Consider the following 23,330-nt stretch of genomic DNA (forward strand, 5'->3'; position numbering starts at 1 on the left):
TTCCTTGCGCGCGCGCGCTCACACACACACACACACAAAATAAATAAATATTTAAAAAAATAATAAATAAATAAAGTATTGATTTGAAAACTTTAGTATTTGGGGGGAATATTTTAATAAATACTTGAATAAAAATGGTAATTTTTGCCTGGTTGAACATTGAGTACTCTACCTTGCTCCACCTCATTTTCAATGGCTACCAATGTCCCCTCTTCTTCAACACAGAAATCTTGAGCAGACGTCCAGTTCTTCCAATCCCTTGGGTCTTTGGGGATTTTCACCAAAAGGCACTATAAAAAATGTCAAAACAAAGTGTTCATTTCCGTGTTTTTCTAAATGAATTAAAAATTTCCCCAAAATACTGAGGATCAGCCTTGAAAATTCTTTACAAAAATGACTCATTTTTTCTTTGAGCTGCTCCCAAGATGTGAAAGTAAAACAAAGAAGACCAGCTTCCAGGGTGAGTCAATGCCTGGTGTGTATTTGCATCAGGCAGGAAGAGAAGCAAAGATGTGTTTTGTCACGCAGGGTATCAGAACAACGTCTTCTGCTCAATGGAAAATGGTACTCCTTTTAAAAAGGAGCCAGCCTCACTGCAAAGTTTACAATGGTGGATTTAATCTAAAAAAAATTCTGTGGTTGGCAATTAACAGCTTAGTTCAATTTTATTTACAAATATACTTCATTACTTTAAGTGAGAGAGGAATACTGGGGAATAAAACCACATCAGGTATTTAAATTCACTGAGTACTTAGAGTCAGCCATCTAAGTCCACTGGGAAGAACCAGAAAATAAAAAATGATCCCAGTGGGAAGAGAAGCAAGGCCAGACCAAGGACACCTAGGAAGGAGAAAGAAAGGGGAGGGTGACCAGCCATGCCAAATGGAACTCAAAAAGAAAGCTGTGAATTTGCCAGTGAGAGGTGATTGTTACTCCAGAGAGACTCCGTGGCCTGGCAAGGGTTACTCATTATGGGATGAGAAATGAAATGGTAACTGCTAGGCAGGACAGGCAAGGTTGAAGAAACGCTGTTTCTTTTTCCCCTTAAAGCTCAGTGAAATTTAGCACATTAGGGCCAGATAGAGCCAGGGGAGAGGTAGACAGAAGAGACAGGCCATAACAGATCAGGCAAAGTTCCAGAGAAGTCAGGAGTGACTTTATGCAAAGGATGTTCCATGTGGAATATTCTCTCATCAATGAACACAGATAACTGTCGTCATTGATAGGTCAGATCTCAAGATCTTGCCACTGAGAAAATCCCAGCTACAAGATAATCCTAGGCTAGCGTGGAAGCCTACACTTGATAGAGCATCCTTCCTCCTCTTCCTTTGGCATGACATCCTTCCCCATCTTTCTTTAATTTCCAAGTTTGTCAGTCCCCCACCCCTTCCCCACCATCATGACTGCCTTAAAAAGCAGAGAGGTTAAGCGTTACTCCTTTTTGAACATCACACTAAAGAAAGACCCCAACAAATATTTGTGGAACAAAATAAAAGTCAATAGACTCTGAAATGGTTGTCAAAGGCCATTCTCACGCATTCTATATTTAGTCCAGTGGTTCTCAAGCGGAGCCATTTTGCCTTTCGGGGGGTATTTTGATAATGTCTGGAGACACTTTTGGTCACAGCTGGAGGTGGGGGGAGTTGCTATTTGCATCTAACGTGTAGAGTCCAGGGAAACGGCTAAACATTCTATAATGCACAGATGAGTCCCCCACAGCAAGGAATTATCCAGACCAAAATGTCAATAGTGCCCAGGTAATTCTTTTCATAACTCAGTCCTGATCATATCACTCGTTAGTTTAAATGTTTCAGGGGTTTCCCACAGTTCTTAGGAAAAAACCAGAAACCTTGATCTAGCCTGAACTTGAGTTACTGACTAAGAGAGGAAGTACGTTTTTAATTCTTCTGGTCACCTTCACCTTGTTTGCTTCACAAAGAAATGGAATTGGCTTTAAAGGATTTTAATTTTATAACAACTATCCTTTAATCTATTTCCTTTCATTTTGCCTCTTTCCCCTAATTACAAATTCCAAAGAATAGACACATCCTAATTATTAGGAAGTCTTATCATTTAATGCGAATTCACCTTATGTTCAGATAGTCACACTAAGGAACCACTCATAAATACTAGTGAACCTCATTGGTTCAGTTAGCTCAATAAATCTCTCCAGAAAACACACACACACACACACACACACACACGTGCCCCTTCCCTTCCCGCTCCTGCTTTGCCTCAGCCAAGATTTACTAGCTTGACTATGGGAGTGCAGCCTCCCATTACCACGACTTCATTGTTTCTAAAAATACGACGTATTTACTAACACACTTCAAAATGGTGTCATTAATAAAGAAAGCAAAGCAGCAAGATGAAGTACAGCATCTTTAATTTTAAATTGTGTATTTACCTACTAATTTGCAAAATGTGATCAAGTTTAATGCATCTCTGATTATGACTGTGAATGAAGGACATCCTACTGTATTTCAAATGAGTTTTGAATATAAAATTCTTTTTTGTCTCAAAGTTATTTCCAACTCAAAATTTGAAAATGGGATTCATGATCTTCCCCCTAAACTTGCTCCTTTCCCATGTTCTTACTGACATTGACTAGCACAGTCACACATTTTTATAATCCTGAAACCTGGGAGTCTCCTCACCCTCCCACTCCATCACACCTTCAATGCTACCATTTGGCCATCCCATTTCTCAGAGTCCACCATTCCCACTGCCCCACAGTCTCTGCACCACCATCTTAGCCCAACCTACTCCTCTCTTGCCTGGACCACTGCAATTAGCTTCCTAATTGCTCTTACCTTCCTCATGCTTGCCCTCTCCCAATCTATCCTTGGCACCACAGCCTGAGTGATTCTTTTCAAAACTCAGTCCTGATTATGTCCCTCTTGAGTTAAAACCCTTCAGGGATTTCTCATTGGTCTGAGGATAAAAACCAGAAACTCTAACACAATATGACCCTTGCCTACTTCTTTCTTCTCACCTCCTACATTCTAGTTCTCTACAGTTCCTTTAGCTTTTTAAATATGTCCCATTCCCTCTCATCACAGGACCTAGCACATGCTGTTCCCCCTACTTTTAATGCTTCCCATCCTTCTGATCACCTCAGTCAGGTCCTCTGGTTATATACTTTTACAGAAATATGTAACTCTCCTTCATTACATGTACCACAATTGTAAATTAGAGTTATTTTCCTGATTGATTTACTAATATTTGTCCCCACTCTAGTCTGTAAGCTCCGAAAGAGAAGAGATTGTGTTTGTTTTCCTTCACCATTGAATTAACAATATCCAACATAGTTAGATGAATGAGTGAAGTGCTAAGAATTTGAATAAATTAAAAAAGAGAAGACAGTGTATTTTTTAAGGAAGAACTATGTTGTGCATGAAATCAAATATTGGCTAATCCTAAACTAGATAGTGCAAAGCATCCATTAGCACTTAATCCAGATCCTTGAATAAAAATGTGTAAGTAGAAGCACAAGAGTTAATCTAATACACACACACACACATACACAATCTTAGATTTCTTCCTCCTGCAGCTCTGCTGTGACAACTGTCTTAGATGACTCACTCTTCCTGGGGTAATTCCCAGTCAAGCCTCTTTTATATCATCAAACATGGAGAAAATAACTTATGAGACATTTAAAAAGATGCTTAACTTCTGGTGGTATCTCAGTTTTAAAACTCTTAAAGGTGGATAATTAGTCAACTAGCTAGGATTTTTTTCTTAGAAATAATCAATAAAAATTCATCCCAGGGGGCTGGCCAGGTGGCCTAGTGGTTAAGCTCGGTGAGCTCCACTTCGGCAGCCCGGGCCCACAGGTTCGGTTCCTGGGTGCGGACCTGCACCACTTGTTGGTGGCCATGCTGTGGCAGCGACCCACATACAAAATAGAGGAAGATTGGCAATGGATGTTAGCTCAGGGCAAATCTTCCTCAAGCAAAAAGAGGAAGATTGGGAAGAGATGTTAGCTCAGGGTGAATCTTCCTCAGCAAAAAATAAATAAAAAATTTGTCCTAGGAAATTGACAAACAAGAATCAAAGTTCAATGGGACATAATATATTGACACTTATTGAAACTGTGAAGTGAGTAACGTCTGTCATTGCTAGCTCCCAATTTTCCTTCTGTAGTTTTTTTGTTAATCAGGGGAACCACTCCACTAAGCTCTCCACTCCTTTCAACTATCAATCCTCCTATTTTCAGCTTTTCTAATGATCTGATAAACCCACTTATTCTAAGGTGTAGATAATAGATGAGGCAATCTCAGAAATATTTCCCTTTAAAAAAAATAAAGGGAAGTGTTAAGGCAAAAGAGTGAGACTCCATTGGATTTTAGCCATTAATAGGCAGGGAAGGCACCGTAGGTGGGGAGACACACTCGGGGACCCTGAAACTTCACTCTGTGAAAGATCACCTTCTCGTGAAGTCTGCTGTGACAGTATCCTCAGCAATAAAATCCTCCGAATGACTCAAAGGCTAAGTTGTGCAACTGTTGCGTTCCTGGGCAAATATTTGCTGCACATTAGAATAACCGAGGGAGCTTTTAAAAAATACCAATGCCTGGATCCCACACAGATCAATTACATCAGAATCTTTAGGATGTCACCTGCACCTTGATATTTTTTAAAAGCTTACCTGGTGATTCTAAATATTTGATCAGTGCTGTGAACCACTAATCTAGCTGTTAGTTATCAGTAAAGATTTTTTTAAAAAACTGAGCTACACGAGGGTATTTAATCTTGCCCCACAGCTAGCTTCAGAAAGCCCTTTTCCTATCATGTATGCGTTTGTGCTCCACTCATGCCCCCTTCTATTCCTTTAAAGGAAGCATGCGCTTGCTCTTTTGCCCTGGGTCTGCTACATCATCACTGCTCCCATGACCATGTGTGTGCACACTCCCTATGCTCACACAGGAGGAAACATGGAGCAGACCTAAGCCTTGTAGATAAAAAAGCCTGGGGGAACGATAATAGCCAAGAGCTGACCCAAAAGAACCATTGTGAGTTTCTAAGAATTATTTCTCTAATGCCAAGGGTTTGACTTGCCATTAATTTCCTTAAAGTATCTTCTTTTACACAGGGGAGAAATTATGATTAGTTCCTAGAACAGTTGTGTTCATGCTTTGGGGCTGCTCGCTGTCTGTATCAAAATGTGATTTTAAGATAAGGTAGGCATTTCTTTGTGCCTGTTCCCTACAGACCACTCCAGGATATACTTGTTCTAACAGCTGTGAAAAACTATCATATACAAGAATTAACTAAAAATGGACCAACAACCTAAATATAAGAGTTAAAACCATAAAGCTGTTAGAAGAAAACATAAGGGGTAAATTTTCATGACCTTGGATTTGGCAGTGTATTCTTAGATATGACACCAAAAGCAGGAACAACAAAAGAAAAATTAGATAGACTGGACTTCATTAAAATTGAAAACTTTTGTGCATCAAAGGATATTATCAAGAAAGTGAAAAGACAACCTACAGAATGGGAGAAAATATTTACAAAACATATATCTGATAGGAGTTTAATATCCAGAATATGTAAAGAACTCCTATAGCTCAACAACAAAAAGACAAATAACCCAAATAAAAATGAGCAAAGGACTTGAATAGACATTTTTCCAAAGACAGTATATAAATGGCCAATAAGCACATGAAAAGATGCTCAACATTGTTAGCCATTATGGAAATGTAAATCAAAACCATAATGAGATAATACTAGACACACACTAGGATGGCAATACTCAAAAAGACAGATAATAACAAGTGTTGTCAAGAATGTGGAGAAATTTCTAGCATACACTGCTGGAAGGATTGTAAAATGGTTCCACCACTGTGGAAAACAGTTTGTCCTGAAAAAATTAAACAGAGAATTAGCATATGACATAGCAATTCCACTCCTAGATGTATACCCTAAAGACGTGAAAACAGGGACTCCAACAGATACTTGTATGCCAGTGTTCATTGCAGATTTATTCACAACAGCCAAAAAGTGAAACTAACCTAAGTCCATCAACAGATGAATGGATAAACAAAATGTGGCATGGAATATTATTCAGTCATAAAAAGGAATGTAGTTCTGATATGTGCTATAACATGGATAAACATTGAAAACATTATGCTAAGTGAAATAAGCCAGACACAAAAGGACAAATATTATATGAGTTCACTTACATGAAATATCTAGACTAGGCAAATTCACAGAGAAAGAAAATAGATTAGAGCTTACCATGGGCTGGAGGGGAAGGGAAATGGGGAGTTATTACTTAAAAACCAGAGTTTCTGTTTGGGGTGGTGATAAGTTTTGAAAATAGTGGTGATGGTGGAACAACATTGTAAATGTAATTAATGCCACTGAATTGTACACTTAAAAATTGTTAAAATGGCATATTTTATGTTATATATATTTTGCCACAATAAAATAGCTTAAAAAAACTAATTGTCAAAGGTTTTATTAAAAGACTTAGTAATATTCAGCATCCTATTGAATATTTGCTACATTTCTCATATTGAAATGCATAAATAATGACTGGTAGAAAGATTTTATAGTTTGAGAAAATAGGAAGCAGACAGAAAGTATCAACTATTAAAACTAGTGTATCTCAACACTACATAAAGTTTTATAGAACCACTATATTATTTTAGAAAATATCTCACAGTGCCGCTGGACTGATTGTATCACGGGGCTAAGCTGGTGTGGTAATCCTTAAGTTCTCATATCAAGTGGCAGCTGTAGGAAAGGGACAAGACTACCAGACTCAGGGTCAGAAAACCTGAGGTTGATTCTTGGCTTGACACTTATTCGCTGTGAAGTTTCAGAAAAACCACACAATTATATTAGCCTCAATCTTCTCAAATGTACAATGGGATAACAATTCTGTGTATTTAAAAAATTCAATAAAGTAAGAGATATATATATATATGAAATCAGCCAGCAAAAACATTAGCCAAGTGGAAGAAACTCAAATGTCCATTGATGGATGAATGGAAAAACAAAATGTGTTATCTACATACAATGGAATATTATTCAGTCTTAAAAAGGAAGGAAAGTCCGATACCTGCTACGACATGAATGAACCTGGAGGACTTTATGCTAAGTGAAATAAGCCAGTCACAAAAGGACAAATACTGTATGATTCCGCTTATATGCAGTATCTGAAGTAGTCAAATTAACAGAGAGAGAAAGTAGAATGGTGGTTGCCAGGGCTGGGGGAAGGGAGAATGAGGGATGGTTGGTGAATGGGTTTAGAGTTTCAGTTTTACAAGATGGCAGATTCATTGCAACAATGTGAATATACTTAACACTACTAAGCTGTACACTTAAAAATGGTTAAGATGGTAAATTCTATATTATGTGTGTGAATTTTACCACAATTAAAAAAAATCAGTGCAAAATATGTAGCGGGTGCTCAATAAGTGTGTAAAATCCAAATGGCCCCATTTCACAAATTAACAATGAAAGGAAGATCAGAAAGGAGAGAATGCTCTGACAATGTAACCGGACATATAGATTGAAAATCTTCTGTTCACGATTGAAGAGCAATTTCATATTAGCATGTGGAATTATGACACAGCTTGGGTTTTTTAATTATTGAAGAGTTAAACATTTATAATTTGGGATGCGTTTTAATTATTTCCACCTAAGGCCTATAAAGTTATTTTATTATAAAACGTAAAGAGTGAAGGGGAAGTCTCAGCCTTAATTGGAGGCAGTATCAGAAATAATAAATCTGGTTTGCAATAACCCCACCGGCAGTTTTTTTTTTTTAATTGAAATCTGCGTGGAAGCGCCAGCTTTAGGAGGCTCATGACGACATTGAGTGAGCTCCGTTATTAGAGCTCTATGCCAGCTCCAGGTAGGGAAGACACAAAAAAAAAGGACATGGAGTCTGGGCCCTCTGGAGTTGACAGCTCATTTGGGAGCAGGGCCTGGATACACATGCATGCATGCACACACATGTACACACACACACACGTATCACACCTAATGAAACAGTCATACAGCACAACGAATGACTGTGTCAGCAGCAAAAACTGAGTACACAAATGAAGGGTGGTGTCAAGGCTGTTTCTGACAAAAACTTTTTATCCTAGGAGATTTGTCCCTAAATCGAAAACTTCTCAAATCTCTTGAAAGTTGTGACAAAAAAATTCTAGGTCCAAGGAACAACTCATGGTTTTTCAAAGCCACACCTACTTCTTGATTACTTTCTAATATTAATGTCTACAAAAGAGAAACAAAGGCAACTTTTTAAAAACAAATTTACCTTATAATTAAAATATAGCCACCCTTTGGGACACGTTCCATGTTGTTTTGGTGTATCTTTCTCTTTTTCTATGACCCAAAACTTTGTTCGCTTGCAGATGCTAGGCATAGAAACTGAACACTCTTCACTAGCCCAGAGTCCTGGAGGAGAAAATGGGTTAAAATGACTAGAAACAACGGTGACTCTTTGTAGGCATTTCTATTGATCACTACTTTTGTGACTTCTATGGTTTATCAAAATTTGTTTTTTAAATCTAGAAATTGAACTAAACTACTAGTCACAGAGTTCTCTAGTGACAAGAGCTAACTAAGCAAGGTGCCTAATCAGTAATTCTAATTCAAGAATGTAGAAATCTTGCAAATACAAAAAACAAAAAATATAACTAAACAAATACTGCAATTGCAATCACAGAACTGATTAAAGTTCTAAAAATATTTTACTTGGTTAGCAAAAGAGTACTTTGTAGGGTAAGATTTTTGTTTTAAAATATTCAACTTTAAAGAGAGAAAAAAGATTCTAAAACAATAGAAGATCATTTCTACTTTATAATTCTTTAGAAAATATGATGATTTAGAAAAATTAACTCAGGAACTTCTAAGCAAGATGCACTTCTCAACACTAACCCTTAAACAAAACGGGCACACACATGCCCTCAGGAAGATATATCCCAAAGTCCTCAGTCTCCTGGAAAATGTTTTTTAATTTAGAAGAGCTGTATTTTCAGAGTAAAGGTTATAGAATGCATTTCGTTAGCATTCAAGTTATAAATTCCAGCATAGGGCAAGGATGTACGTAAATTGCAAGGGAAAGTTCAGTTTTTTAGTGGGAGGGATATGAGCCAAAAAGACGATGGCATGTTGAAGGCGGGGCTGGAATGCTATTTTCAATGCAGATGAGCTGCTATTCTTCCAGAATCACAAAACAGCCTTTCTGCAGGCTGTTGTGACACCTGCTGGCAAAAGCGAGCTGATTAACAACATAATTTCTCCTTTCCTGACTCTTGGCAGATGCTCTTACACCAAGGATTGCTTTCCATATCTATCCCTCTCCTGACCTGCGGCACAGGTTCATTATGAACCTGTTCGAGTCAGGAACATCGTTACCTTTTATTGGATAGCAAGAGTGGGGTGGATATGAGTGGACAATCAACCCAAATAACACTGTACTGATGAATAGAATTAAAAAACCCTTAAACATGTACTTCTAAATTCAACTTGCAAACAGTTGGTGTTCTAAGACAAGCAGCAATTAATGCCCGGTATTTTGAAAAAAGAATACTGAATTCAATGAAAATTTTTCTTAAATGGGAAAATAGAAGTGAATTTCACAGAGGTTAAAGTTCTGGCCAATTATAAAGTGGATACTAGGAAGAGATAAAAAATGGGCCCATATTGAAATTTCATAGAGAATAGGATTTGTCAGGCATATTTTTGACTAGTTTCAATGCGCCCATTTTTGGTGCTGTTTTGGCTCATGAAGAAGGACTTATCTGGATGTAAGTTATTTTCACGAACATGAATGTATGGAATAAACTGTAGAAATGGCCATCCTTAAGTCTTAAGACTGATAAAATTGAACACATTCAATTGAAAAGCAAAATAACCAAACAAAACCTCACTGAACTAATGCAATGAAAGGAGACTTCTGAAGCCTCTGAAAATTATCAGTTTGTATTATAAACCCCAAAATGGATGACTAAAATAACCTGTTATGGATGAAATGAAGCCACATCTCTGGCTCTGATTATTCATAGATCCTTTCTGTCCTTTGTCCCAGTTCTGGTATATTACTGGTGCACCATCTCTCCAGCTGTAGGAAAATTAAAAATTTTAAGGTCTTGGCTCCCTCTGCATGTTCAATCTCCAGCACCATTCTTGGGGTATGGATTGAAGGCATAATATTTTATTAAATTAAAAAAAATACCCATTCTTTGGTTAGGGAAATGAAAATTTATAAGTTAAAGATAACATTTGAAGGCTATTCAACAAATTGATCACTAAGATCTAGTCCAATCATTCTGCAAATAAAATCCATCAAACAAAATTAAATGCAAATGACTCTAGGTCCGTACCGAAATTCATCATTGGCTCTTTCTTCTCGAAGTCCAATCCACCAATTTACACCATACTTTGATAGCTATTAAAAAAAAAAAGAAAATGTCAGCATTTATTCTACTTGTTTTCCCTTTTCACTATTAAGATTAATGGAGTTGCTGTTAATAGCTTTCTATTCTTCAGTATTTTACCCAATTATCCAAAGAAGAGTACACTGAAGCCTAGCATCTTGAGAAAACCTGAAGCTTCATTATTCTAAAATATCCCCTCCTCATTATGAAGGAAAATTGGAATCAATTATTGAACATCTTTCTTACAACTTTCCCTATGTATTTAAAAGTAAATTTTCCAGCTCTCATAATAGCGATTTAATAAGTAATACGTATTGTAAAGTAAAATAGGATGTGGATTCCTTTTTTTGACTAAAAATTTAGTTACTTATCCTCTCAGTGATTTATAGAAGTTCATTGCATACATCACACTATTTGAAAAACAATTCAAGGCACAAAGACATCAATAGTAAAAAGATTTTGAATTTTAGGCATTCACCTGCTTTTTAAGTTTTTAAACTGAGTATTAGCACTCTCCCCATACAAATAGACAGATGCAATATAGGACAAAAGAATACTACAGAATTTCCAGTGTTTGACAATTAGAAATTTATCCTTTATATATTTTATAAATTTTACGTTGTTTATCACACAGATCTCAGTACAATAAAGCATAAAATTGAAACACCATGTGTGTGCACGTGCACCCACACAAATATTAAAGCAGATGTAATATCGGACTTATGACCTAGGAAATTGGAATTCTCTAACTATAGGAGAGGAAGAGGCAGTAAGGATTTCTCTAAGACCTCTAAATCAACATACTTTATTGTGTGTGTGCCACATGTGTATGTGTATGTGTGAAATATAACAATTTTTTAAGTTAAAAATCTGTTAACGTGAAGGCATTATATATTTAAATTTGCATTTCCGTTTCTTCTGTAAAATCTTGGGAATACATTTTAAGATATATTTTTTTCCCTGTGAATTTCAGGTCATCATACAACAGAACCTAATAAATCTCTAACATTCGAATTTATAAACAAGTATTTTTCCTCCTTAAACAGTGTGGCTGCCTGCCATATCAGCAATTTGAGAATAATGCAAGATGGAGCAACTATAATTTTGGATCCCTGAGGTGTTGTTTCATGGATGTGTTCTTACACGCTGAATTTAGATTCCCATTGTCAGACTTTGGCATGGGTCCATTGAGACTGGCTGTGAACTCAGTGGGAGAACCACAACAATTTCATTCAATCTAAAGAGGGCTCATGTGCAACAATAGTGGAAATCACGGCCTGATTGTTCACTGCCCCCAAGTAAGGACCTCTGAAGAGAAATTATAACTACCGCGTCTTAAGTGGCTTATTTATTACCACCTCAACTGTAGCATGGTAATCTTCCACGTGGCAGAAAAGTGGAACAGAACTTCATAGGACAAGCTAGAAAGATACTCAGAGTGAAAAATCCAACATGAAAAATGGATGGTTTGATTTTAGCTTAGGCATACAACCACAACAGTAGAAGACAATATTCTTTTATATAAAGAAATGTGATATGACTGCGGATTTTATAATATCAACTATGTTTCATTACAAACAGCGATTATACATAGCATCACATGGGAAGAATACTTACCAAAAAGAAATAAAACACAGCAACAACTAACATATTAATCTACTAAGAATACAAGGAAGAACAACCTGTCATGGCTTCAAATGTTTCCATCAAAAATAACAAAACCATGTTACCTAAGGGTTTAAAACACCGTATTTTGGAGGCTGACTAATGGATTTGATATATTTTTGTTAGAATTATTTAGAAATGAAATTTAAAACATAAGAGTAAGTTGCAATTTCGAAATGCAAATTTTGTACAACACAGCATAAAAATGTTGGCTGAGTGGACTAATTGGCTAGCAGTTCATGTTAAACAACCCTGAAAGTGCTTGCGGCTTTTTACCTTTCTGGCATTAATCTAACCACCAAGATGGTTCAAAAAACAAGTTGACTCAAAAATTCACTCTCGTCATGCCTTGTGGTACTCTGTTATTCAAAGAGAAAACACTGACTCATAACTTTCCTGAGATAGAAACATTTTGTTAAAAAAATTCTACTTCAGATTTTTAAAACCTTACCCAGCTTTCTTTTTCAGCAGTTAGTTCTTCTACTTTCCAACTAAATGTTATTTTTGTTTTTCCCATTTCTAAGTTACTTCTCTTCACAGGGCAACTAGACAACACATATGTAATTTTAAAAATATTTAATTAATTATTCTGATTCTTCTCGCACTTACCGGACGAGTGTGCCACAAAAGTGAGTGGTATGATCTTTACATGTTTAGTTCCTTATTCTGCAATAAAATAACTTCTGGACTGACCCATTCCAGTAGGACGTTCTTAGATATGGGATTTCTTACTTATGAAATGTAAAGTCCCATAAATATCACCACTACCACCAACAAAAAGTACCTAACACAACCACAAATTATGCAGAAATAAGAATTGCTTTGGAAATCTTCAGCTCTCTTCTTTCTAAATTGATACCTTTTCCCTGTGGCCCCCTAGCCCCTTTCTCCGTCTTCATGTTGTATACAATCCAATAATTTTCTTTTGTAGCACAGTCAGTGTGGGGTTAGATCAGTCAGCCCCTCACCCATAATACTGTCAGGGCATTCTGTATTAACCTGGTCACAGGCTGGGTAACAATTTTGCCATATAAGACACCATAATGTTTGTCTGGTTTGAGATCACAACTAGATCTAGCCCTCAACTAGATCATGGCACTGGCTACGACTTACTGTCAAACTGCTAAACCAGTGGGTTTTACTATTCCCTTCTAGGGGAGGTATTAACTCTGCCATCCCCACTGGCTTCCCAACCACCAAAGATTGGGTGAGTGAATTACAGGAAAGGTGAAGAGAGAAGACCTGTAGATGCTTCCAGGAGAACTAAGCTCTGCTGGAAAGATGAAAGAAGCCCTTCATTGTGCATCTGAGACGGAGCTGGTGTCATCTTTTGGGAAGGGATTTTAGAACTAGCATTTTAATATAATGAAGACACTGTGCTCTTATATACGCCCAACACTGCTATTCGGCTGCCAGCAGAGGGTTTTCCAATGATGCTGCTGTTGGGCTGCCAGCAGAGGGTTTTTCAATGACCTTGTAAGTTAGATGGCCTGGGTTCACTTCCAAATTCCACCACTCAGCTGCTGTGTAACCAAGTTGCTTCACCTCTTTGGAGTCTTAGCTTCCTCATCTGTAAAATGTACTAATAACAGACTTTCCACACAGAGTTCTTGGAAAGATTAAATGCTATTAAACGTTAGCACTTAGCACAGTGCTTGACACTGCTACCATAAATATTGGCCAAATATCAGCTCCTTTCGGAATGTGTACTTTGCCATGTCAATCGATGGTTTTTAGCCGTTCACCTCATGTTTTGTTATTGCCAGTTGGGGTGATGAGTCTGCTGTCTAGCTAAAGAAGCAAACATATTTTCTGACATCATGATATGTAATTTGTTGATACTTAACACTACAGTTTTGGCTTGAGCGTTCCATTTGTCAGAGAGGAAGGGTGGTACAATAGTGCACAAACCAACAGTGGGAAACATCTGGTTCTAGTGGTTGGTCTGCCACTGTATGTCTGTGGGACCATGGAGTTGTCACCTAACCCCCCTGTTTCTTGGCTTTGCCATCAAAACTCAGTAGCAGTTCTGACCTGCCTGCATTTCACAGGCTGTATGTGCATCAGATAGGATCACAGAAATGGGAAAGCCCCATGAGCTGTGAGAGAAGACAGTTCTCTTAAAAGCCAAGGATGCTTTAATACAGAGCTTCATTTTAACAGTCAACTTACAAACACATGAGAAGATGATAGAGGGAGAAAGGATTCCTGGATCAAGAAATAATATTAAATTATAGAAAAAGAAAAAAGGCTTTCTCTTACTTTCAAAGATTTCCTAGGGAAAATTGGGAGTGAGATTTTCCCTCCTTAGTGCCCCCTTGGTAATTTGTACATACTGCTCCCTTTTTACTTACTACATTGTATTATCTCCTGCTTTTTAAATACAGAGACTATATGTCATTTTTGTGTCCTTAACATTTTTGTGTCTTGGATGCAAATGCCTGACACATATCTAATGCTCAATAAATGCTTGTTGTTGAAGAAATACACTGAAAACCTACTATTCCTTGGCAGTCTATTTCATTATTTAACAGGCTTTGCATGCCCTTTTCTAATTAGCCTAGCTCCTCAAAGGATTAAGTCTAGTCTTTCTCTATCTTAAGCTGAAATGGAAAACCACTCCTTACCACTTTCTGTATATTGAGTCTTTACAAACTTAAAAATATTGTGCTCTTGTATGTAAAATTCAAAACTTTAAAACAGCCATGCAACTCCCAGGTACTCCTTGCCTCTCATTTGTGCTTTATTTTCCTCCATGGCATTTATCCATTTATCTTTTTCTAAAATACTATGTAATTCCATTTACCTATATTGATTATGGTCTTTCTTCCCAGACTAGACTATAAACTTCACGAGGGCAGGAATTTTGGTCTATTTTAATCACCGATAGAGCCCCAGTCCCTAGAAGAGTAGACTCTGAATAAATACGTGTTGAATGATTGAATGACCCTCACAGAAACAATAAAACTACTTACTCACCATTGTTGCTAGTAAAGAATGAAGAGAAGTGAAATGACTGACCAACATAGTAAACCTGTGTTTCCATTATTTTCTCTTAATCTCTATAACAGGAAGAAAAACAATTCTCAAAAACCTATGGCTTTTAATGAAACTTAAATAAATGTCTGAAGTCAAACAAACAAACAAAAATCCCCCCAAAGACAGAAGAGGAGCTAAGCTCTGAATTTCTCATTGTTAATTGTATTCAAGTACCACTTTTATTTTGCTGTGGATGAATTCTTGCTCACGTGCAGAACGAATCGTGAGAAGATCACTGCGCAGCCAGCCACAGACAAACTCAAAGGAGGACCATTCCGAGGCACGAGTATGAAAAAGGTACTCTGCATCCTGATAAAAGAGCCAGGGTGCATCTGAAAAAAAAAATAAACAATGCAAATAACACAAAAACTATTGACCAACATAATGCAGACTTAAATAGGATAAGCTATGATTGACCTCAAATTTGTAATTTGGTCACTCAGCATTAAAAGTATGTGTGTGTGTGCATATATATGTGTGTTTGTGTATATATGTATATACATAAATAAGTATACTTACACACACATAAATAAGTACATAATTTGCTTATTTTCTTTGGTCATCTCATATAAGAAACCTTCATTTGTATTCAAAGGTCCGGGATAGAGGCATATTTTAAAATCATGTGTCATGAAAATGGAGTTAAGCTATGATATTAGTTTTTAATCATATTTAATGACATTTATTAATTTGATTATTTATTAATTAATTTGAACAAATTAGTTCTAGATTAACATAAGAAAAGAGAGGCTTGATTGGAGGACTGTAATAATACAGTAAGAGTATATAATAACACATAATTACAAATTCAAGGACTGCCAGGATAGTTCTTACCATACTGGTACCAGGGTGGAATCTTGGGTCTCACATCTGCAAAGCAAAAGCACACGGCTTTAAGTGACCTTTCCTCACAGATACGCTATTTCTGAATTACATCAGCTCTAAACACAGTATTTTGTACTTTGCCTTTTAAAAGACCATTTAAAAACCAGGTCCTTTTTGCCGTTTGGAATATGGTGAGTTCTCATACTTGGAGAGGAGGTTCAAGAGAGGCCTCTGACTAAAGAAGAAAGGATATGAACACTTGTTGATGGCCTACTGTGTGTCACACACTGTTAGGTGCTTTCACTTACTCATTTGAAAGGTAATTTTGTTTGCTTTTAATGTCACAGTGACATTTCTTCTGGTTTGGATGCACAAAATACAATATTCTACAATATAGCCAGTTATCCTCATTTCCTATTAACTCCCATAGCATACTTCCCCGGAGTCATCTTTTCCTAGCCCCCTGCCATACATTCTTTGCTAAAATAGTGCAATTTGGTTCATGATGAGGGTTGTTGGTACCATGGTCCAGGGTGCTTAAATTTTAGATCTCTGTAACTCCTCACTTGGGACAGTGCTATAGATGATCAGAAAGCAAACATAAAGATCGCATTCATATTTTTACCTCTTGGAATCTTGCATATCCATTCGCGTTTGGAACCACAGTGCAAGGGCAGGAGTGTTTTATTTGCCTTATAAACAGCACAATTTCTTGCATCTTCTCCAAAATAAATATTGTCTAAAAATGAAGAGACAACCTGCAGCAGATGAAGTTCATTATTCCTTAATGATGATCCCCCACAAAAAGTTTCAAAAGATCAAAAAAGGCATCCCCGTAAATAAATTACAATAGATTTCTGAAGAAAGCTTCGGAAACATCTGGATGTGATTCCAGTTAAAGGTTGCTCCATATTTGTGAAGAGCAAGCTAATCAGACTTTAGCATTTTCTCTTAAAGACGCTTTTTTCTTAATAAGAGGCATGCTCCTCCTTTCTCCAGAAGGAACCAATCAGATCAAGCTTCCTTCTGAACTTGCACTGTATTCTCACCGGCAGAGTTAGGCTCGCCCGTGATCCTGGGTAAACTTCTAGAGGCTCAGGGATCAGGCAGATTTGGGTCTCCCCTTTGGTGTAGATTCTTTTGCACATACACTAAGCTTTTAGTCTCTAATCACTAACTTCTAAGTCATCGCCAGCTTTAATCAGGAAACTATCCAATGCTTTCCATGAATGACCACATAACAGGCGTATGAAATATTCAACCTTCTCCATGATTTAATGACTACTTGACAGAAGAATGGATGGACCACAAGTAAAATTGGGGTAAAAATCTGGGAAAAAAGAGGATATCTGGAAACCACTTATACTCCTCAAACATGTACATAGTCGTGCAAGGATTCGTCTACCGAAATATATATAAACTCAGATTCAGAGAATGGCATGAGTATGAATATTTATTTTGTCCAGAGGGGAGTGGTGAGGAACTCGGTCCACTGCTTCATGGCTTTATCTCATTTATTCTGAACCAAATTATCGATTCCTCTCCTATTACTAATGAGTTTGTTTTACTAAAACAAAATGAAGTGTTCTCAACCTCTACGTATCCCATTTCATTTTTCAAGTGCCATATTGATGTTAAGCAGCCAACTGTCCCATGTGGTGGCTGCCATTTATGGGGCAGGTAGACCCTGCTAAGTCTCGTCTGCTTTCTAGGCCTTGGTTTCCTCATCAGTAAAATAGGTGGGTGGGGCTGGTGATCTCTAAAATCTCTTCACACTCTCTGGTCCTGATGCTCTTTTCAAAGAAGCAGGACTGGCGTGGAAACGTTATTTGTTTAACTAGCATACCCTTATTATTTTTGTTCCCACTATACGCATATAGCTTTTCCACAAATCCCTTCCTTGCCACAAATGTGAACACCATCTATGTAGTGGGCCTAGAGATCCCTTTGCTCTATTGATCTTTACTATTTCAAAATTTGGCTGCTGATATTTTGCCAACTAGGAGACATTGTGACAGTGTGGCTTTGGCTGCAGACCACCTGTGTACAAATCCTGTCTCTCTTATGTATTATTTTAGGCAAGCTACTCAATCATTCTAATACCCACTGCATTGAATCATTGTAAGGATGAAATGAGATTGTGTAGGAGTGCACTCAGCTTAGGACTTGGAACATAATTGGGGCTCAATGAGCAGGAGCTGCTTTCAATGCTCACTGCAGGCTCTTGCTGGCCTCCCTAGTTCACAGGTGAAGCTGAGTGACTTGATTTTGCATGTTCCGTTGGATGGATCTTATTTCAATCCCAGGTACTGCTTCCATGTTTTCCCTACCATCTTGAGGAAAATATGGAAATTCCTCATTGCACCTGAAAAAAATGTAATCGTGAGTTCCCTCTTTCCTTCACACAGGTTTTTACAAGTATGAGGCTAAATGAAAAGCAAGTCTTTTTTTCCTTCCGAATAACTTGCTCTGGCTGAGAAGGAGGTGATATTTCTAAGGCTGGCATTTCTGTCCTTTTAGAGTGAGATAAACCAAAAATGGTTCTTTTTGTTGTGACACAGGCAAGGGTCCCCCACTCACAGGTGCTGTGCAGGAAAGGGAGGATGGGGAAAAGGAAGCCTGGTGTTATTTTAAAGAATAGTTGCTTCTCTGCCAGAGACTCTCCACATGGGTGTGGGGGCCTTTTTGGAGATTTTGATTCCTTTTCAGGATGAGATCCCACAGCTAGCCTCAGAACTATCTGCTAGCAAAGGTTTCCCAGGACCTGGCTGAAATAATTCTTCTGGTACCCCAGTCTGGTGCAGTTTTTGATTTGGGTCTGAGTCATGGGAAATATGGTCATTATTTCCAGGTTCTCTTGGTTGGTTTACCAAGTGGTTCCAGCGCCACCTGTTTTGGATTCATTTCCTTTTTTCCAGTTTGGAAAGACTTACAGGAGTTCCATCAGACCACTCCCAAGAGCCAGCATTCAGCGGGTTTCTTTTATTAAATCCAATCCAGAACTGCCTTTCTTCTGTCCTATGAAGAGAAGAAACAAATACTTGGCTGTTCCCATTGAATTCACAACATTATGTAAAAGGTTCAAGAAATATTTTAAAGTATCTATGTGTGCAGGAAACAGCTGATGCTACTAGCAGAACTGATCAAGTCAATAAACATTTATTGAACATTTCCTATATGCAAAGCCTAAGCTATGAAATAAACTGAGAGAAGATGTAGCCTCACTTCCTATTTCTCTTGGTTTGTATGGTGTGCTCATTGGTGTTGTGCAGTTGGGGGAAAGTCAGCCCATGTTGAGAACATGGCTTTCTCCTGTTCATTAGGTAGGAATGGCAACACCTTTCAATCAGGACAAGAACACGTGATAGCAAGTTGGTAAGACATTTTGGAACATCTTTTCCATCGAGGAATTTTTACTGCTTTACTATTTATTTACTACTCTTCTATACTATTTATACTACTTTACTATGCTTTGATTTGTTGCTTTTTTGTCAAATGTTCATGTATCCTTTGAAAGTTAATCACCACCACCCCCATTTAACAAAAAGTACACAGCAGATTTGAGGTTCTTTCAGATCCCAGTGTAAACAATTCCACAGCGAATCAGTCTGAGGCATGGTAGATTAACTTCAGCAGTCACCATTGGGTTAGACTTGGCAAGAAGCCCCACAGAGAACCATCTTCCCTCCTCTTAGGCAGAGGACAAATATGTCAAACCACAGAGTATTCAATAAATCAAGCAATAAAGCCTAATTGTACAACGAACCATCTCACTAAGATAATTTTCTGAGAATAATTTTGAAGAATTAAAGATTTAAAAGATTCAGAAATCATGACAGATACTTTATTTTCCTTAGTGCAGAGAAGCAAGCATCCCCTTCTCAGATATTTGAGCTACTCTGCCAGAACGATACAAATGAAAGTAAATTGTGACTTAGAAAATCCGAGAGATCAGTGGGGCCTGGTTGGTCACTGCCATGATTACAACTTACATTTAAGGCTGTGGGAAGGTAAGGATGCTGCCTTAAGGTTAAACCAGGCATATTAATCTCAATGGTCTCGGCTGGAAATCTATGTCACTCTCCCTGCATTGAGAATTTTTCATTCCTTTCCTCACTGGATTCAGAGCTCTACATTTTTCCTACTATATACCAGCTCCTAGAAGATGAACTGCTATTTATTTTGTCTCCATAAACTCCCTAAAATTGTATAATTTTTAATAAATAATATAATATAAATATAATAAACAATAAAATAGAAATAGATAAACTGTGCCATAGGAAGGAGAAGAAGCATAGATGCTAACAATGATAATTGGTTTATTTGCTATAATTAAGCATCAGATTTGGCTAAACTCCCTGGCAGTCTGGGCAAAAAGTAAAACATACAATATATAGCTTTCATGATTAGGTGCTGAAGATCAATAATTTGACAGATTCTTGGCACTAAATTCTATGAGAAATTCCAAGTGTGAGAATGTACATAAATAGAAACGATATAATAATATTTGATCTTACAGCAAATTTGGAAGCAGTTTGAATGTGGTTGTTCATAGAGCAAACTTCACTATGTGCAGTATGAGAGTAAGTTTTGCAAGCGGCTAAAGTCTTATGAAGCAAAGTCATAACTTAGAACAATGGAGACCATCATGTATCCCTTGGATCTGTGGCCCCACACCAGACTAACAATCCAATTAGCCAGGAAGCTTCTTGAGCTTTTCTTCAGCCTCAGAGAATCTGACTCAGCAGTTCTGGTGTGAGACAGAGCGCTCTGTGCTAAAAGGTATCCTAAGTGAATGATAATCAGCCAGGTTTGGGAGCCATGGTCTCAGGTCAGCATTTCCTGTAGGGACCAGCAGTTCCATGGGATGTTGATAAATGTTCTCAAAAAAAGAGTTTTGGGGTCAAAGAAAGTGCTTCCTTCTAGGAGACTTTATAATGCCAATGTATATGGCAAATTTCCAAGATTATGCCTTGTTTTGCAAACATATTTGATCACAAAATTCCCTTTTTTCCCCAAAGAGTAATCCATGAGACACACATTGGGAGATGCTGTCAAAGACTCCCACCTTTAAGGCTATTTTTGTAGATGCTGGAGATGAATAATTTGATAGATGTTACGTATTAACTTTCTTATGGGAGTGTCTTAAAGGACACTTATTTGGAAGGCCAGGATTTTCCTCAAAAAAATAGTTCTGGATTTTCTCTAGATTCAGGCAACTGTTTCACTGAGACTCCAGATTTCCAGAGCTTGGAGCAGAGTGCCTGGTGTTACACTTGTTTTTGTTAAATAAATGTATGGAGCCATGGGGGCATATCCCTCTTAGACCACAACATCCTCAGGGGCAGGATTTTGTCTGTCATGTCTATTGGATTCTCCAGCCAGCTATGCATGTAACAGTGCCCCTTCCATAGAAGATATTACCAAAATGTATGCTGACAAGAACATTCTAGAGAAAGAGACCAAGGGATGGGAAGAGAATATGACGGCTGTCTTCAAATATTTGAAAATAGAGTAGACTTGCTCTGTATCGCTCTGGCTTACTAACAAGGTGATCTTTGAAACCAGCCTCCAACCATGGAATGGGCTTTCTGACAACTAAAGAACCCTCTGAAACTGAAAAGAATTTTGCAAACAGTAGATGACCATGGAAATGTGGTGGAAGGAATTCCTGTATTGGGTGGGAGGTAGCACAAGACCTCTTAAGTTTCTTCAAGTTTAAATTTAATTGATTTTCTAACTCCATGGAATTCAAGGTTCTGTAAACTTGCAAAGTGGATGCAGATAAGTGAATGCCTGTTTCCTCAAATGTAAAATTAGGAGGTTGGATTGGAATTTTGTTTTTTAAATCAGTGGGACTTTCTTTTTTTCAAACAAAATCTTACATAGACTCCTATTATACACAAAATAACTAGAAGTAGAGCTGGTTGGAGCTGCTCTGATGAATCAGTGAGCAAGGAACCAGGAGCTCTGCCCACTTGGCCCCCCTCCCACTCTTGGGGTTCCAGGATCCCTGGGATCCTCAGACAACACTTTGAAAACCACTGGGCTAGATAATTTCTAAGCTTGGCAGAAAAGCTCTAAAATTCTGATTTGAGGCCCACAGAAAAGATTTCAAATATCAAAGCAATCATCACTTTGTTCTTTGTTTTATGGAAGAAGAACTTGGTGCAATATAAATACAGTTATATGTACACATTTTTCTTTCACAACTAGTGTCTAGTTGGTTTTAGGCTTAAAACAAATACTTGAGATTTTAAACAAATATTTGGGATACTCTTCCCTAAGAAGCCATTACTGGGAGACAGATTATTTGACTGCAATTTTTCAAAATTAACAAGTATTTACCAATTAAATTTTGAATATAAAAGCTCATTCACAAAATTCTCTTCCTCAATATGGGCAAAGCTTGCAAGATGAGCTCCAAATTCTTCACAAAATGTTTCAGCTTCTCTCCATGTTCTTTTCATCAGGACTTTTTCACTATGGAATACCTGTATAGTAAAAGAAGAAAAAATGTGGACACTGTCACGGATAAGGTGAAGCTGTTTAATTCTAGACAAGAAAATAACATTAATATAACTATTATATTATTCATTATGTCATTATTCTCTATAAAAAGCTTGACCCAGCAGGGAGAAATAACATTTAATGAACTAGAATGTGTCTAGTTGTCAAAAAAACTATCTCATTTTATTATCATAGCAAATTCATGAGGAGGATATGATAAGCTCAGTTTTATAAATGAGTTCCTTGAGGACTATTTTTTCCCCTAAATTTCCTGTGACTGGCATATACTTGTCCCTTAATAAATGTTTGTCAAAAGATGAGGAGAGTCAGGCTAAGTGAGGTTACAAATTTCAGGTCACACAGCTACAAACCAGCAGAGCTAAGATTAGACCCAGTTTTCCTCGCTTCCAGAGTCCATGAATTGCCATCCCACCAGACTGCCTTCTGACAAATTAACATTGGCTGAATGATCATGAATCTGGCTGACCTATGGCAAGAAGTGAGAAATGAGACTTGGGAGCTAGGGCAGGTATATTTCTAGGGTCTTTGGGTCTTAGCTATGCCTAAATTCTCTGCTGTTTCTCAGCTGTCCTCACAGTAGCAGGAAGAAGTCCATCAAATGGAGGGTCTGCTTTTGACTTTATTTAAGATCAAGGATGAGGGACTGAAGACCCAGAGCTCCAGATCCTGGGCCCCTGCACCCTGCTCATTTTTAACTGTCTCTGATGCCAGGCAGTCACCCTGCGGCCAGGCTTCACCAGGCTCTGATTTGCAGGGACCAGAATGAATAGCTTTCCCAGTTCTGTGAACCACAGTGCAGCCTTTCCATCTTTTAAATTATACATCAATACTTGCCTCCTCTGGGAACCTTTTCTCAAATCACTT

General features: G+C 37.7%; 1 protein-coding gene across 1 annotated transcript in view; it reads right to left on the reverse strand.

The window, feature by feature from the left end:
• PLA2R1 (phospholipase A2 receptor 1) overlaps positions 1–23,330 on the reverse strand; it is a 112,239-nt gene that overhangs the window by 17,248 nt on the left and 71,661 nt on the right. The window contains 9 exon segments of the mRNA XM_058549073.1: positions 173–290; positions 8,282–8,421; positions 9,987–10,090; positions 10,353–10,417; positions 15,285–15,442; positions 15,945–15,980; positions 16,561–16,693; positions 18,869–18,953; positions 22,284–22,429. Of these exon segments, the coding sequence (XP_058405056.1) occupies positions 173–290; positions 8,282–8,421; positions 9,987–10,090; positions 10,353–10,417; positions 15,285–15,442; positions 15,945–15,980; positions 16,561–16,693; positions 18,869–18,953; positions 22,284–22,429 (985 nt within the window).

Source organism: Diceros bicornis, chromosome 10 (genome assembly GCF_020826845.1).
Source record: "Diceros bicornis minor isolate mBicDic1 chromosome 10, mDicBic1.mat.cur, whole genome shotgun sequence".
NCBI classification, from domain to species: Eukaryota; Metazoa; Chordata; class Mammalia; order Perissodactyla; family Rhinocerotidae; genus Diceros; species Diceros bicornis.